The sequence below is a fragment of the Felis catus genome, chromosome B1 (assembly GCF_018350175.1).
Source record: "Felis catus isolate Fca126 chromosome B1, F.catus_Fca126_mat1.0, whole genome shotgun sequence".
Taxonomy (NCBI): Eukaryota; Metazoa; Chordata; class Mammalia; order Carnivora; family Felidae; genus Felis; species Felis catus.
Window position 1 is genome coordinate 130,719,017 of NC_058371.1, and position 18,280 is coordinate 130,737,296.

The 18,280-nt window shown below is 36.1% G+C and overlaps 1 protein-coding gene across 2 annotated transcripts in view; it reads right to left on the reverse strand.

The window, feature by feature from the left end:
- Window positions 1-1,545: 1,545 nt before the first annotated feature.
- The window catches only part of MMRN1 (multimerin 1), a 70,289-nt gene continuing 53,554 nt past the window's right edge, over window positions 1,546-18,280 (reverse strand). For both annotated transcript variants that reach the window (XM_006930965.5, XM_045056097.1), the window contains 2 exons: window positions 3,584-3,736; window positions 1,546-2,404 (listed from right to left, as the gene is read on the reverse strand). In XM_006930965.5, coding sequence (XP_006931027.3) covers window positions 1,983-2,404; window positions 3,584-3,736 — 575 coding nt within the window. In that variant the 3' untranslated portion in view covers window positions 1,546-1,982. The remainder of the gene's footprint in view (window positions 2,405-3,583; window positions 3,737-18,280) is intronic.

Below are 18,280 nucleotides of genomic sequence, written 5' to 3' on the forward strand. Positions count from 1 at the left end.
GTTGTAATCCTTTTGCAATATGTACATATGCCAATTCATCATATAGTATACCTAAAACTAATATGGTATTATATGACAATTATATCTCATTAAAAAAAAAACAAACAACTCACTTTATACTTTCCTGCAGGGTTGGCCAAATTTTATCAGGTTGCAGTTTGAAATCTTCTCCTACATTATTATTAGGAGTTTCATACATGTTGTTGCGTGTTCATTCCTTTTAATTGCTTGGCAGTCTACTGTATGGATATACAAGTGTGTGCTTAACCATTCATCTGTTGCTAGACATGTGGGCGGTACCTTGTTTTTGGCTATCACAAATAAAGCTCCCATGAACATTCATGTACAAGTCTTTGTATGGACATATGTTTTCAAGTTTTGGCCAATTTGAATTCTTCTCAAGTTTCTGCTATAAGAAAACATCATTTTCACTTTCAAGATTGGCAATATTTTAAAAATTGTGAATTTTGATGAGGGTGAAGAGGAGCTAAAGAATGCTTTTTTACATGAGCAAAAGGGGACTATGGATCAGCACAAATCTTTTCAAGGGCAATTTGATAGTACTTATCAAAATAAGAAAAACATGCTTGTCCTTTATTACAGAAATTTCCCATAGTTTGCTGTAGTTACCCTCTGTGAGCCTCAGTTTCTCAGCAGTAGAAAGAGGATGATAATACTTAATATGTATGTCATAGGTCTAATATGTATATATCATAGGATTCTAGTGAGCAATAAGTAAATTAATTCCTGAAGAATGTTTGCCAAGCCAGACTTTTTTTCATTATTATTTTTACTATTTACTTATAGGAACGTATTGTTCAGAAATACTTTATTAAACATGAAAAAAATGTATATTTAACGGTGTCCACTACATTAACGGTGTTATAATAAAATACTCTAAACAAGCTAAAGAGGTCATCACGTAAATTGTGGTACATATATGGGAGGCAATAAAGACGAAGGGTGACTCTCCACTCTGGAGAAGACCCGGCCTGGTTCTAAATCCCGCCTCAGTCCTTGCTGGTTGTGGAGCTTGGTCCATCCTATAATCTCCCCATGTCTGTTTCCTCAACTGTAAAAATGATAATAATAATACCCACTTTACAAGAGTTTTTGTGAGGAATCAAGGAGACATTCCATGTAAGTTCCTTAGAAGAGAATCAGGACAGAGTGAACATCACATAAATCGTAGTATTACTCTGGAATCTTATGTCCCCTTTAAAAGAAGATGAGCAGGCCTGATTGCACTGCCTTGGAAGGATACTCATCAGAGGAAATTTTTATTTTTTCCGTGTAGATATTGTATCATGGAGGCAGGTAAAAGAACCACTTATACATGCTTAGACATAGATGTAAATGTTCCACTATTTGTCAATTACTACTTTAACCTCTAAATTACAGAGAATGGTAGTTAAGCATATTTCAAGCTTCAAATACAACTTTCTTAAGTTTGATTACAAATGAAAATTTTAATATATAAAACTGATCAACCCAATAATGAAGAGTAAAAATCAAAGTTAAAAAACAACAACAAAAAAACACTTCTCAGTCTTTCAGTAATTTATTTGAATTTTGAACTTAGGAAATGTATGTTATATATTTATATACATAGGGAATAACAAAAGGTAAGTATTTTATTGTAGAGACTACTGTGGCTGACAAAATCGAATGATTGCCATTTAGTCATATTACATTACATTAAAACTACTTAACTGGAGAAGACAAAAATCATTATGTCAACAAATGCACTTTGTTTTCTGTGTCACTAAATCTCTTTACGAGCAAAACTTCGTATACAGGTTATCCGAGAGATAGTGAAATAATTTTATGACATAAACAAACTTACAGGCTTACTCAGATTAAAAGAAAAGTTGATTTTCATTTCATGTAGAAAGCCAAAAACAGAGCAGATGTGCATGCAAAGATAAAGGAAAACTCTGACTGCTTCTCAGTGAAGGTGATAGTCTGTCTTTCATACTAATTTATGTACGATATAACAAGTAACCACTAAATGTAGTAGCAGGGGGAAATTTGGCTGGAATTGTTCCTTTTACAAGTCGCAACCACACTTCCTGCCCATAATTTAATTCTAATAAGGCATCCCCAGTTAAAACCCTATCACAGCGTATTTCACTATTAATATTTTCAGATTCAAATGCAAGCTTGTCTCTTCCATCAACCACTAAAAATCCAGAGATATGGGCACTAAATGACTCGATGGTATACTTAAACACATACACCCCAAGATATGGAATTCTGAATTTTCCAGTTCTTGGAGTATACGAAGCTCCATAATTGACATCCAAATTATTAAATAAGATAGGACCAGGTGTAGTCATTCCATATGTGTGAGATGCAAAAAATGCCACCATCGGTGCATATCTGTAAGATCCTTTGGAAAAATCTGTTAGGGAAAAAAAGTGGAGTCAATTTTCATGTTTTTTTTAAATATCGTCTTTCCCCATTTCTTTATCATTTTATCTCAGTTATAAAAAGGGCTACCAGAAGGAAAAAGGTCATTCATCAGATTTAACAAGGGCATAGGCAGATATGCCTGCCTCTTGGCTGGCTTATCTCAAATCATTTGCCCTCTGTGAGCCTCAGTTTCTCCATTCAGATCCGGATAGAATGATAATAACGCTTAATACATCCCTCATAGAAATGCCTCAAAGATTAATTTGCGTGTTGCTTTGATCTCTCCAGAGATAAAGGAATTCAAAGCACTCTATGCTTATTATGTTATGCCAGCATGTTTTAAAGCCGCTAGTAGGAATTGAAGCTGACATGATGTAGAAACAATTTTTCCAGCACCTTGTCAAACAGTTTCTAGAGGCTAAAACGGAAGCCAGACGAAGTCATATGCACTATAGAGAAGTAGACAAAAGCACTTTTCTATGTAATTGATGCCAAATGTACTTACAAAGGCTGAGATTTAAAAATAGACTAAAACATTTACTCTTTGGCGTGCAGCATATTATTGAAGAAAGCCTGAGTTAAAATATGTTTTTGCCATCATTAAAGAAAATATATTTTAAATGTTGCACATATTTTCTGTATAAAAATCGGAAATGGTACACTCTTAATTTGTAACAAGCAATACTTACGAAGGTAAATGGACAAAAAAGGCATTTGGTTCTACTTAGTACGTCTGAGCATATTCTAAGTCTCACCCAGTCACAGTGGCACTGTTAGCTTAACCTTCATAGAAGACATGCTGCTGATTACTTATTAAAGCTTCATTTAAATGACCATATCTGATATGAATCAAAGGTATATTTCTTTATCAACTTGTTTGAGAAGAAAGTTTATATCAATCAGGTATGTACATCTATGTTTTCTTTTAAGATGTACAAGAAAAAAAAAGACTGCCTCTATTATATCAAAATTGAAAATTTCAACAAGGGTACATCAATATAGATTTACCTGACAGACATTTCCGCTTGTAAATCATGTATGTCATTCGGTAAATTTCAGAAGTAAAAGGAATTAATCCTCACAAGAGTCCAGATTAATCATTTGCGAATATTTTCAAACAATGTTTTTATGACATTGAGCGAATCCAAGGCTGCGTGCGCTTTCCTACCTGGAGCCAGAGCATTTTCGTCCACCAGCTTGACGGTGCAGTTATCACCCGTGAACGGATGTCGGCAGGCGCAGATAGAGCTAGTCCTTCCGTTTATACATGTGCCTCCGTTCTGGCATGGGGACCTACTGCAGTCTGAATACCCCTCTGTTCCTGAAAAAGAAAGAATCGAGATAAGAGAGGCTGAAAGTGACCTATTTTCTTGTTGATCTTAAATTATAGTTTGCAGCTGAATGGGAAAAACATTGAAGCAGAAATGAGAAAAATGGGTTCCCAGGCCCAGGTTGGCCGCCAGTATAGTGCCAGGACTTCATGAAACCTCTTAACTCTCTGAGCGCCTTTTACTGCTTCTTCGAAGTGAGGATCATTCTGTGATATTCAAAGTGGGGACAATCCATTGTGTGAAAATGTTAAGATTTTGCTTAACTGTAGAACAGAATAGGCTATCTGGACACAGATTTATATATATTGGAACTGATAAAGGTAGTACTTCAAATCATTGGAGAAGAAAAAACGTGGGTCCATACATGGTGCTAATATAAATTAAATATTCATAAAAACGTACTTTCCACATACAAAAACACTAAATGTAAAAAAAATAAAAAATAAAAAAACAAAAACAGGAACCCAAACAATCCATACAATGATATTACAATCAAGTGAAAAGAATATCTTTGTAGAGCTGTAAGATTTTGGAGAACTCAAAGCAAAACAAAACAAAGATCCAGAAGCCATAAGAGAAAATCCTGACCTTTGACCACCCAAGAACAAAACACATTTGCAGTGAAAGTCATCATCATCAGGTTCAAAGATGAGTGACAGATTAAGAGAAAATTTTTTTGACAAACACAAAGAACGAACGAACGATATCCATAAGATATGAAAAGCTCTGATCAATCCAAAGGATTGTGGGGGGAAAAAGTGAAAAATGGACAAGTGATATGAACTGGCCAAATACTGAACAAAACCCACAAAAGTTCATTAACATTTTTCAAGCCTATTCAACTTCACTAATTAAGGAATAGTAAATTTTCACCACCATTTTTATATCAGGTTGCAACATTTAAGAAGACAGAAAATATTCAGTTATGGAAAAAAATGGGCATTCTCATACAATGTTCGTTAGACCTTAAATTGTTAGAACATTTGAGTGAACAATTTAACCATATTTATCAGAATTAAAAAGGCTCATGTGCTCAAAGCCAGAAATTTCTCCTGAAAGAATATAAAATCCAGAGACATTTGCCTATGTATACAAAGAGAATTGTTAAAAAAAAATGTTCTCTATGACATAATTTGCATTAGTGAAAAACTATAAGACACCTAAATGACCATTTCATTGTAAAATAAATTATAGGTATCTTTTCCCTAAGGAATATTAGACAGCAGTTAAAGAATGAGATAGATTTCTGACCCATTTGATTTACCGAAGGCAGAAAGTTCCAGTTCACTCATTAGATATAGAATAATTTCAATTATTTAGAAAACCTCAAATTATAAATATGGTTATAAAGGTAATTCATAATTATGTAAACACAGAGAAAAGGTTAGGGAACACATTACCGGCCACAGTTACCGCTATGGCGCCACCTTGTGACAAAAGTGTAAACAGCTTATAATTTACTCATTTCTAATCCTGATTGTTGATTTTTAAATTTAGGGTTATTTGCTTTGTTTAACCTTTTTCTCAAGAAGTGAGATCTGTAAATATCTTATATACATTATAATTCATATTTAAGTAATTCAAATTCACATATAATGTGACCAAACTACATGCCTGTATTATTAGAATTTTTTTGCAAAGAAAATATATATTACACAATTAGAAATTAGTTTAAATTATTTTGATATATTTTCTTCAATATTCCATAAACTGCTTTGCTCATTATGGAAAATACTACATGTATGCATTATATTTTAAAAAATGTCTCGAACTGGCCTACGTTTTTTTAAACATCATTTCTCAACCAAGTGAATAGGTTATTAAACCCTTCCATTTACTGTTACCTATCATTCTAAAACCTAGCTCATTGCTTCCTAGCTTTAAAAACTTCAATGATTCTCCATTACCTATAGAAATGTGAATTCTTTATGTCAAAGCGCTGGCTTCATCTGTTTTCATGTTCTCCGAATCTAGCCCAGTGATCGACTCACAGGGTAGTGTTCAATTACAGTGTTTCATTAGGAATGAATCAACTGTGCAGTGGCGCTGAGGGGACACTGAATTATTTATGCAATCTGATCAGCTCTATAAGTCTTATTTTCCCAGATCGGAAAATGCTATTCTCACCTGTAGACTCTGCCCCCATGAGTGAATCAGGGATCAAACCTATTCGAGGTAGGAGAACTTCAGAAATTCTAGAAATGTACTTTTTTGTATTCCTATTGGCTCTACTGTGATTCTATAAAACTAGGGCCTTTGCTTTCTATTTACTGTGTAGGATGTGCTTTTCATTCTTCTCCTCCCTCCCATTCCATTACCTCTAGGAATAGGGTATTTCCTTGTTCTCTCTGAGTTGTTTCAGAGGATGACATTTTATTCTTTATTCTGATTCCTTTGCAGGATCATTCATCTGGAGGAGGGGTTCACTTGAGTTTGATTGCTCCTATTGCTGTAGTAGCTGGAACTTGCTGAGAATACACATGGTTTGCCTTCTGGGGCATCTCATGTTCTTACTGAATACCTGTCCAGGGAGCCTCACACACTGGTCTGCACCTGCTTCTGCCACTTGTGTTTTAAGTCCTTTTCTCTGCCTTCTTTGATGTTTTAGACAACTCTGGTCTCCAAATCCCTGTTTAAACAATCCACACCATGATACATAAAATTATGCCCATGTCTTCCAGAACTGGATATATTGGGAATTGACTCTAATTAGAGCAGGCTCCAGTAACAGTTGCCCGTTATGACCTCATACTGAAATGAAATGACCTTATAATTTTGTTAATATTACATAAGTATTAAGTGTTCATTTTCAATTTTTTCAACTGCATTACATTGTGTCATAACAGGTCTTCTATGTTCTGATGTCACCGAAATTATCTAAAATCTCATGTTTATTTAATTCATTTTAGTATGGATTTGTAATTATTACCAATAATTACATTTATCTTATTAGACTTGATTTACCATCTGTCCATAGAAACTGTTCTTTAATTCTGTATACAATGTTTTAAATTAACACTCCCAGCTTCATCATTTTCAAACTTATGTTTTATCTAAATTCATCTAAGTCACTGATGAAAATACTTAATGGATCAGTGTCAAGCACAGAGTTTTATAACAGACAACTAAAGACTGATTGACATTGATTTATAAATTGAAACTATTTATGGTTACACAATCAGTTAAAATCTACTTTTGTACATCATCCGACTCACATTTCTACCTAATTACTAAAATACTTAAAAAGTGGTTAGGCATCTTTATAAGTTCTTGCATACGCTTGTGCTCAAAAGGCAATTTTTTCTTGAATTAACAACAAAAATCAGACCCCCTAAAAGCATCATTTTCTTTTTGAAATCTTCTCTCATCCCTGTCAATAGGATTAATTACATTAATTCTCTTATTGTCAGATGCTCAGAAGTTCTCATGTTGAATTTATCAAACTTCAGTGTAATTGCTCACGTATCCTCCTGACTCTCGATTAGATTGTGAGCTTTTGTGAAGTCAGGGCTTGGATCCTCTATTAAACTTTGTGTCACTACTGACCAGCACAGTGCCTGACATACCAAGTGCTAAAATGTGTTTTTAAAGTGAAATAAAGAAGCACAGGGTGTTGTATGGAATTCTTGAATCACTTATATCATACATCTGAAACTAATAGCACTGTATGTTAACCACCTGGAGTGAAATTAAAAACTAAAAATAATAAAATAAAGTTGAATAAACAGATCAATGAAAGATTGAATAGATGACCACATTCTTAACCCAACACTCTATCCTTTCTTCACATTTTCAAAGACCAGGTAGAGTTTGATGCTATGATGTCATTGGCATGTTTTTCTAGAGACACAGAATCATCTCAAGCAAACTTTCCACAGCTTCTCTCCTACCTTGGGCTTCAGTAACCTCTTAAACTCTTTATAGGCCATTTATTTTCTTTGGTGGAGGTCAGTATGATTAGTTGAACAGTTCTGCCAACTCAACATTCTACTATCTTGGGTAAGTAGCATAACTAATCTTTCAATATTCATTTCCCTGCTCTGAACATGACTAAAATTCCTTTGCCATTGACTTGGAATGTTTCATAAGCTTCAATTTGTTCTGGTCTTTGCTTTCAGGCTCCTAATATGTACTCAAGTTACACTTTCTTATTAATCTTACTTCTACATTTCATAAATGTTCACGTAAAACTTGAATTGACTGGAGAACTCCTTACATTTTCAAAGCACTCTGCCTTTGCTAATATTTGTCGTTCTCTATTATAATTACTTGTGAAATCTATGAGGTCCATGAGAAGAGGGAGTGTGTTGAATTTACCACTCTGTCCCCTCAATCTTTCTCAGGGGTCATTCAACACTTACTCAATAGATAGTTAATGAAAAAAATGAAGTGGCAGGGGCACCTGGGTGGCTCAGTTGGTTAAGTGTCCGACTCTTGGTTTCAACTCATGTTGTGATATCATGGGTTTGTGGGTTTGAGCCCTGCATCAAGCTCTGCACTGGCAGCACGGAGCCTGCTTGGGATTCTCTCTCTCTCCCTCTCTATGCCCCTCCCCCACTTGTGCTCTCTCTGTCTCTCTCAAAATAAATAAAATTAAGAATAAATCTAAAATAAATAAATAAAATGAAGTGGCCTGTTATATGGATGTCTTCTTCATTTTTATTTTTATTTATAGTACATATAATGTTATATATAATACATTTTATCTAATATATTTTACTGTCATTTTATTTAGTATTTACCTAATTCATTTTGCATTTTTATTCCTTAGTTCTGCTTTAGCATCAAGATCTCTTCCTTCCTTCCTTCCTTCCTTCCTTCCTTCCTTCCTTCTTTCTTTCTTTCTTTCTTTCTTTCTTTCTTTCTTTCTTTCTTTCTTTCTTTCTTTCTTTCTCCCTCCTTAAACAATAACATTGCAGAGGGAAGATAACCCTGATCTCTGGTTGGGGCAGAATGGAGTTTCCAAAGAGGAGTGAGGAAACTTGACATTGCCTCTGGGCCAGTTTTGTCATATACAGAGAAGAGTATGATGTACAAATCTACCGCACAACTTAGGTCAAGGTAACATTCCCATACAACATTAGGACTTTATTTTTCCTTCCAATTCCAATGCTCTCTAAAATGATTCCACCCTCATACTTATGGATGCATTAACTTTCAGCAATAGTCTGTGTCGCATTTATCAAAATTGTTCCTTTCAAATAAGGTTTATCCTTCCATTGCTCTAAAAGTGCTTCATATGCTCCTTGCCAACAACTTAGAGAAGTGTATTTATTTGCTTATATTAAGTTTCCAAACCCATTGTTCTAATTACTCATATTCTATCCATTGGTGGATAGATGGGTGGAAATACTGTTTCTGACCATCTTTACTACTTTTCCTTCAAGTCATCAGTTTTTATTTTTGTTCTTCTTTTTAACTCACATCTGTTGTTCTTGATACTTTTTCTGGGATCTTTTTTCTCAGCCTTTCAAATATAGCTTTAAAACTCATTTAATCCTATCAGCAATCCTTCGCAAATGTATTCGCTCTGTCCCAGAAGATTTACTCTAACCTTGTCATTAAATTATCATTCACTTATCTTTAAAAAAAAAAAAAAACAACAAAAAACATTTATTTACTTTTTGAGAGACAAGGACAGAGCAAGAGCGGGTGAGGGACAGAGAGAGAGGGAGTCACAGATTCTGAAGCAGCCTCCAGGCTCTGAGATGTCAGCACAGAGCCCGACACAGGGCTCGAACTCACAAACCACAAGATCATGACCTGAGCCAAAGTCAGACACTTAACCGACTGAGCCACCCAGGAGACCCTATCATTCATTTATCTTAAGACATGACCTAGGAAATTAAATGTTTCTATTTGATTTCATCAACTGTTTTCACCTTTTTCTTAAAAGTCATAGCATTTAATCAAAAACAGTATTTAAAAAACGACAAACACATTAAAATGTGTTCAACACTATTAGTCATTAGGAAGATGCAAAATAAAATCACAGTTAGATACAACTACACACCTACTGAATGGTAAAATAAACCATATTGATGATACCAAGGGTTGGCAAGGTTGTGGAGAAATTCTTGTACATTACTAGTGGAAATGGCAAGTGGTTCGCCATTACTTATAAAAGTAAAACTATGCTTATTTTACAAGCAAGCTATGCTTTTGCTATGTATTTATTCAAAAGAAATGAAAACTTGTGTGCACACAGGAACCTATGCATGAATGTTTATAGCAGCTTTATTCATAATCACCTCACACTGGAAATAACCAAAATATCTTTAAACTGGGAAATGGATGAACAAACTGTGGTTCGTCCATGCAGTGGAACACTACTGGGAAATAAAAAGGCATGCATTCAACAACACAGATGAATCTCAAACCTAGTGTACTAAGTGGAAGAAGGCGGACTCAAAAGCCTACGTACATGTGTTTCATTTATGAAATATTCTGGAAAAGATAAAACTGTGAGGAAAGACAACAGACCACTTGTTGCCAGTGACTGGGAGTAGAGGTAGAGTCTGACTACAAAGGTACATAAGGAAATTTGGAGGGGGTGATGGGTGATGGACAGGTTCTCTGTCTTGATTGTTGTGGTGATCATATGACTGCATTTGTCAAAACTCACAGACTGTGCATCCTTCCACATCCCTATGCTTTCTTTTTGTTTGTTTGTTTTCATTTTCATTTTTTTTAAAGATTGAGTTCTGTGATACATATACTTTCCTGATTATTATCACTCCTTCTCTTTTTTTCCTTCATTGATCTCTCTCTCTCTTTCTCGCTTTCATCAAACATAGGATATCTCCATGTTTTTATCTTCTTTTCTTTTTCTTTAGCTTTCTAATTTACTTCTGTGTCCTTGAACATCACCTCTGTGCAAGTAATTTCCAACTTTTACCTGCAAACCAGTTTTTGATTTGAGGCTTACATTACTAATTAACTTATGAACTTTTGATAGAAATAGATTTGTTTTAAGTTTATTTATTTATTTTGAGAGAGAGAGAGAGAGAGAGAGAGAGAGAGAGAGAGAGAGAGAGAGGCGCAGGGAGCAGCAGAGTGAAAGGGAGAGAGAGAATCCCAAGTAGGCTCCACACTGTCAGCACAGAGCCCGATGCCAGGCTCCAACTCACAAACCAGGAGACATGAGACCATGACCTGAGCTGAAATCAAGAGTCAGCCACTTAACTGATTGAGCCACCCAGACTGAGCCACCCAGGCGCCGCTGCAGAAATAATTGATTTTTAAACTAATGTATCACAGACTAAACTTCCCTTCCTGTATATATCTGTGCTTCCTCCTTAATGTTCCTATTTCCATTAGTGGAAATCTTTATGGGATTGATGCTTTATTCAAACTTTGCTGTTATTCTTCATTCTAAGTCTTTGTATTTTCAATTAGATAATTTCTACTAAATATATATTCACATTTAACTGATACTCCCAGCTTCCATTTTATTCCTGTCTTCATCTATTCATGCCAGAGCTGTTATAATGATTTTCTAACTGGTTTGTCTAAAGAACTCAAACTTAATGATGCACATACATGATTAGCCATATTCCTGCTTAAAAATCTTCAGGGTGCCTGGGTGGCTCAGTCTGTTAAGCATCCGACTTCAGCTCAGGTCATGAGCTCAGGTCATGATCTCATGGTTCCTGAGTTCAAGCCCTGTGTCAGGCTCTGTGCTGAGGGTTCAAAGCCTGGAGCCTGCTTTGGATTCTGTGTCTCCCTCTCTCTCTGCTCCTCCCCAGCTTGTGCTGTGTCTCTTTACGTCTCTCAAAAATAAATAAATGTTAAAAAAAATATTTGTTACCAAGAGAATGAATCTGAACATAGTATACTCAACACAGGATGTAAATGGTTGATTAATGAATGTTCAGCTCAAATCTCCCTCTTACATGAGATTTGCCCAAACACCCAGTTCTTTTTTTTTTTTTTTAATTTTTTTTTTCAACGTTTATTTATTTTTGGGACAGAGAGAGACAGAGCATGAACGGGGGAGGGGCAGAGAGAGGGAGACACAGAATCGGAAACAGGCTCCAGGCTCTGAGCCATCAGCCCAGAGCCCGACGCGGGGCTCAAACTCACAGACCGCGAGATTGTGACCTGGCTGAAGTCGGACGCTTAACCGACTGCGCCACCCAGGCGCCCCAACACCCAGTTCTTAATAAGAAATAAAACCCTTATAATAATGAAAACATATAGCATTCATTTAGTGCTCAGTACATACTTTGGTATATTTCTTTCATATTCAAAATAGTTTTATAACTATGTAGTGTTCATCAGCATATGAAAAATTTTAAAAATAATAAAAATACATAAAACATAACAACAACCAAATGTCACATTGCTCTCTAGGCACATCCTCTATGATCAACTTTTGTTAAAACAAAACTACAAAGTCTCTGAGCCAGAGTCTTGCTTTCTTTATCTTTATATTCCCAGTTTCTTGCCGACTTCACTATTTTTCTATCAGTTGAAGCCTATCCTATCATCTTATTTAAAAATGTTGTGATCTGCTCCCAGCATATCCTGGTGCATCCTGCAGTACACTGATTCCCTTACCTTTCTCTGCTTTTCCTTTTATGCATAGCATTGATTACCTTTAACATATAATGCAATTTATATTTTTATTAATTGTTTTTTCCTCTATCACTGCTAGAGTGTAAACTTCAGGAAGATAGCTTTTTTTGAAAAAAAAAAAAAAAAAAAGAAACATTATGATGTGTCCAAAATACCTAGAACAGTACCTGATTCCATTTAGCACTCCGTTATATTTGTCGAATTGAGCAGTTAGGAACTGCTATTTTCAAATAACTAATAATTCTAAGATAGTTATTTGACCCTAAGAGAAAAACTGCTTAAATTAGTTTGAGCACAACACTTTGGGGTAATATAACACTGAATTATAAAAATTATCTGATACTTTTACTGCACCTTTAATCTAGGAAGCTATTTTTAAAGATCTAGAGGTAGATATGCAAATTGAGATTTTTAAGAACATTTCTTAGATTACAATAAAGTCACTGATTTTAGGCGATATTTGGAAAGTAGAGTTGATGCCATCTCATTAGTACCCAGATAATTATTTGGGTTACTTGAGGACTTTTCATAACTTCCAATAATACGGCAGTCTTGCAGAATACAATCAGATGCTAACATCCACCTGAGGTATGCTTGTCCTACTACTTCTTGCTCTTTTCTCACTATTCTCTCCTCACTTCTCTTTCTCCACCACCCTTGGAGGATGTTGTTCCCCTGACTCTGCTCTATTTCCCATCTCTCTGTAGAATGTATACCTTCCCCTGGCTTATCTCACCCACACCCAGAGTTTCAAAACACTGTCTTTATGCTGATGCCTCTCAAATCTAAATATCCATACATATTTTAAAATTTAACACTTGCTTATGACTGTAAAGTCTAGAAAAGAATTCTTAAAGGAGCATTGATTAACCATAAAAATGGCTTCCTTTTTTGGTAAAAGGTAGATGTATATTTTGGTTCCTCTATCATTCTGGCACAATGCCATGCAATAGCTTTCTTTCACTGATTTCTTTAATTCTCCACACACTGTGTAATGATATTAGGGGTAATTTTTTGGAGTTGAAGAGTCTTGAGTTTAAATCGATCAATAATGTCGGGGTGCCTGAGTGGCTCAGTTGGTTGAGCGTCCAACTTCGGCTCAGGTCATGCTCTCACGGCCAGTGAGTTCGAGCCCTGCCTTGGGCTCTGTGCTGACAGCTCAGAGCCTGGAACCTGTTTCAGATTCTGCGTCTCCCTCTCTCTCTGACCCTCCCCTGTTCATACTCTGTCTCTCTCTCTCTCTGTCTCAAAAATAAATAAACGTTAAAAAAATAAAAAAAAAATAAATCGATCAATAATGATATCAGTAAAGGTGACATGTCATATTTTCCCCCCAAAGAATAGTATTCAACATAAACATATTTGAATAGTTCAAAGTAATCTTATAATAAAATTCTTATTACTTCTTTTCAGGGTCACTTTTAAGCTATGTATAGTGAAATTGACAATTAAATGTTTCTCAAACTTCATGTGCAGTTAAAATTTGGTACAGCTATTATGTTTATGCTTCAATTTTTTTCTCAAGATGTAACTATAATGTCTGCTCAGACAGTAGTTCACAATATGTGATTTAATAATCCCTACACTTTCCTTCTCGTGTTTGATAACTCATGTATGAAATCATACTATCATGTGCAATTTTCAATTTATAGTGTTTTTGATGCCAATACAAAGACATCTATTCATTGTATTTAGTTATGGACCAGTTAAATTTTTTTTTTAATGTTTACTTATTTTTTACAGAGAGAGAGAGACAGAGCATGAGCAGGGGAGGGGGAGAGAGAGAGGGAGACCCAGAATCCGAAGCAGGCTACAGGCTCTGAGCTGTCAGCACAGAGCCCGACTTGGAGCTCGAACTCAGGAACCGCGAGATCATGACCTGAGCCGAAGTCAGACGCTCAACCGACTGAGCCACCCAGGAGCCCCTAGTTATGGACCAGTTAATAATCAAATCTGTTTTCAACTCTTGGGTGCCAAAGAATAGTCTATTGTAGAAATAGCTCCTGTGATTCAGGAGAAAGAACCTAAGCATGTTCGGTGTCTGTGTAAATGGGGACTTGGTATTCTGTCCCCTTTCCTTTTTTGTGTCAGACCATGTGTTACAAATTTTGGTTCAGATGTGAGTATCAAACACATGGGTTTCTGCCTGCTCACCTCAGATACCATGGACACTTTACTACAAGACAAGGTACAGGAAGGGCCTGTCAGTTTTGTCAGCATCCTCTCCTCAATCGTCATCCTTCCATCTGAAGGAGAATCACATGGAAACCTGGGGAGTCTTTTCTTCTCCCAGGAACCATGAACGAAAATAGTACATTTAATATTCTCTCCAACACTGGTATGTTTTATTGACACAAACTGGGGAGACTATCCCCAGCAGACAGGCTTGCTAATCAATTCTGACATAATGAATATCTTTACGATCATGAACAGAAAAGAATTAATGGAGCAGGCCTGAGACTGCTAGCTTTAGAGAGGCCTGCTTGCAAGGTTTTGTCCTTAGCCCACATCTGGGCACTTGGCTTCTTGCCATTTCCTAATTGGTAAGCGTCATTCACCGTGCCCCGACTTTTTGTACAAATAATGTGGGTCTCCTGAACATCTGTTTTCTTTCTGAGAGTCTGCAGTTGTAGTAGATGCTAGGCAGAGGGTGCCTACATGGCCAGTCCTGTTATAGATGGAATGTTTGTGTTGGCTAAGAATTCATACATTGAAATCCTGACCCCCACCCCCCAGTCTGATAGTATTGGTAGGTAGGGACTCTGACGGGGGGTGAGTAGGTCATGAGGGTGAAGTCCTCATGAATGGGATTAATGCCTTTTTTTAAAACAGACCCCAGAGAGCTCTGTCACTCCTTCCCTTTCTGCCATGGGAGAATATAAGACATGTACAGTCTGCAACCTGCAAGAGGGTTCTCTCCAGAACCCAACCATGATGCACCGATGTGAGACTTCCAGCTTCCAGAACTGTGAGGAATAAATTTCTATTGTTTATAAGCCACCTAATCTATCGTACTTTGTTACAGCAGCCTGAATTGACTAAGACAAGCCCCAATAAAACCCTTGAGTGCTGACCACCTGAAGGACTTCTCTGGTAAGAAATATTGCACATACATTACTGCATTTGTGTGTGTGCGGGGGGGGGGAGGGCAAGGGGGACTAGAGAAAGAACACACAAGCGTGCTCCTTTATAGGAGACAGTGAGCATAAGAAAGCTGGTACAAGATTTCTCCAGACTCTGCCTGTATCATTTGCCCACTCTGATTCTATCAGGTATCTTCTCACTATAATAAACCTTAGCTCTGTGCATAACTATATGCCGAGTTCCATGAGTGCTTTGGGCAGATCACCAAACTTGTGTGTGGTTTTGGAGACCTTATAAAATATATCATGAATTCTAAATTCAAGCACTTGTCCTTCAAAATTTAATTAGCTTACAGTTAACTATTTTGTACAGAAGTCAACATATTAGTTATCTTTTTTTTTTTTTTTTTTTTTTTTAGAGAGAGAGAGAGTACAATCCAGGGAGAGGGGCAGAGGGGGAGAGATGGAGAATTTTAGGCAGGCTCCACACTTAGAATGGAGCCTGACACAGGGCTCAATCCCAGGATCTTGGGATCATGATGTAAGCTGAAATAAAGAGTCAGATACTCAACCAACTGAGTCACCTAGGTGCCCCAACTTATTCGTTATCTTGAGGTATATTTGAAAATGTTAATTTTTTTATAATATGGAAAAACACATGAAGAGTAGAAATTACCTTGGAAAAGACCATTATTAAACTTTTTGCAAGTATTTTTCAGCAATTATTAACACAGATACATTTTTTTACACTTAAGCCTTTACATTTTGTATCCTATTCTTTCTGAGTTATCATTATATGATAGGAATTAACTCAGTTATAAACATATGTTGAAGTTATTTTAATATTTATTTATTTATTTTGAGAGAGAGAGAGAGCAAGCAGGGAAGGGATAGAGAGAGAAGGAAAGAGAGAATCCCAAGCAGGCTCCATGCTGTCACTGTAGAGCCCAATGTGGGCTCCAACCTCCTAACTATGAGAGTGAGAACATGACCTGTGTCATAATCAAGAGTCGGAAGCTCAACCGACTGGGCCACCCAGGCACCCCCATATGTTGAATTTAAAATACAATGACTTATAAAGATAGGGAATGATGGAATACCATGAGTCTGTAAATTATGTTGATATATGTAAATGATTATATGTCAAGTGTTAATTGAAAATATTAGAGAAAAACCATAAACATCAGGTATGGCTAAAAAAAATTGTGTCATACGGATGTAACTAATTTAATGATGTATTGTATACAAGTTAGTTCCATGATCCTCAAAACAAACTTTTGAGGTAGATATATTATTCTATATTTTATAATAAGAAAGCAAGTTTTAGAAAAATAAATGACATGTTAGAAATAAATACATTGCCAGACAGGACCTGAATCTTGGTTTCCTGATTCCAAAATCAGTGCTCCATAGTCATCATAACTGTCTCAATGCACAGTCACAAAAATTAGATATGGTTTTAAAATGGTATAAAACAGTTAAATATCCAGGCTCCTATTTTCTCTTCTAAATCACTTATATCCTCAGCAATAATTTTACGAAGTGTATTTAGTACACCAGCAAGTCTTATGTAGAATGTAATCTTTCTTAAGAGGAGTGGTTAAAAGGGCAATTATGAATAAAAGAAGTTTATGATGAGAGTTAAGTATATTTGGTAAGCACTGGGAAAGGGTCACAAAAAAAAGTCAGTGGTTTTACGAGGAGGGCGTGCGCGTCCTCAGTGATGTTGCTGCTGACGTGTTGCAGCAGAATTCAGCTCCTCCTAGAAGGCAAGAAGCCAAACCCTCTCTGCAGGGACAAGTCTGCCAATTGCTGTACAAACAAATCTTCAAAGATGAAATAAAACCCCTTTGGTGTCTATGGGAATATTGTTTAGACACAATCAAATATTTAGTGATTCAACTGGAACAGCTTATCAGCACTGGCCTAGGAGGAATCATGATTAACATAGCCGAATATGGGGATGGCTTACAAGGAACTGATAGGGATGAGGACTCTGAATTTTTCCCTTCTATTGCATCAGTCAGAAAAAGATCTTGTGAATCATTGATGGTGACTTTCAGTGACAACTGCCCACTGGCCCTATCACAGAAAATCCAAACTGGAAAGTAGCACCTTTAATTCCTGGTAAGTGCAGGAATGAATGGCAATATTTGGATCTTCAAGGAAGGAAACTCTCTGTGAGTATCAATCCTGGCCATCTGGAATATTCAGGTATGGCCAGACACTGAGATAGATTTGATGCATTGAACAGAAGCAGAAGGAAGAGAAAGGTGGGTGAACGTTACTATACAATCTCTGGGCATAGTGGTTGAGGACTGAGCCCTGAGTCCAAGAGACCAGGGGCCAGGCTCCATCACTAACTAGTTGCACGAACTTAAGCAGAATAGGTTGGTTCATCTCTCTGAGGGTTAGTTTACTTATCGTCAACAATAACAACAATGACAGCTATTTCATAAGTATTGTTAAATGGGCTAATATATAGTATAATTTTTATAGCGCCTGTGATATACTGAGTGTTAATAAGTAGTATTCAATATTATATTATTATAATATTACTATTATTAGGCTTCAAAGGAAGTTATCAGTATGAAAATTAAGATTACATTTTTAAATGACATTTATATGGTTTTTTCATTCTACTAACTGAACTTACTATTCTGCAAATAATACTGACTATAATCTGAATAATATTATTGTGACATTCATAAGATGATAAATTATCTTCTGATGTTGGTTAGGTAAGGGAACACTCTGGCTACATGGTATTTATAATAGAATAACAAAGGTCAAAGGACACACAGCCATATTTAGCCAGTGTGCCAGTCTGTCCCACCCCTAGTATGAAACAGGTTATGAAAAGGAGTAGTT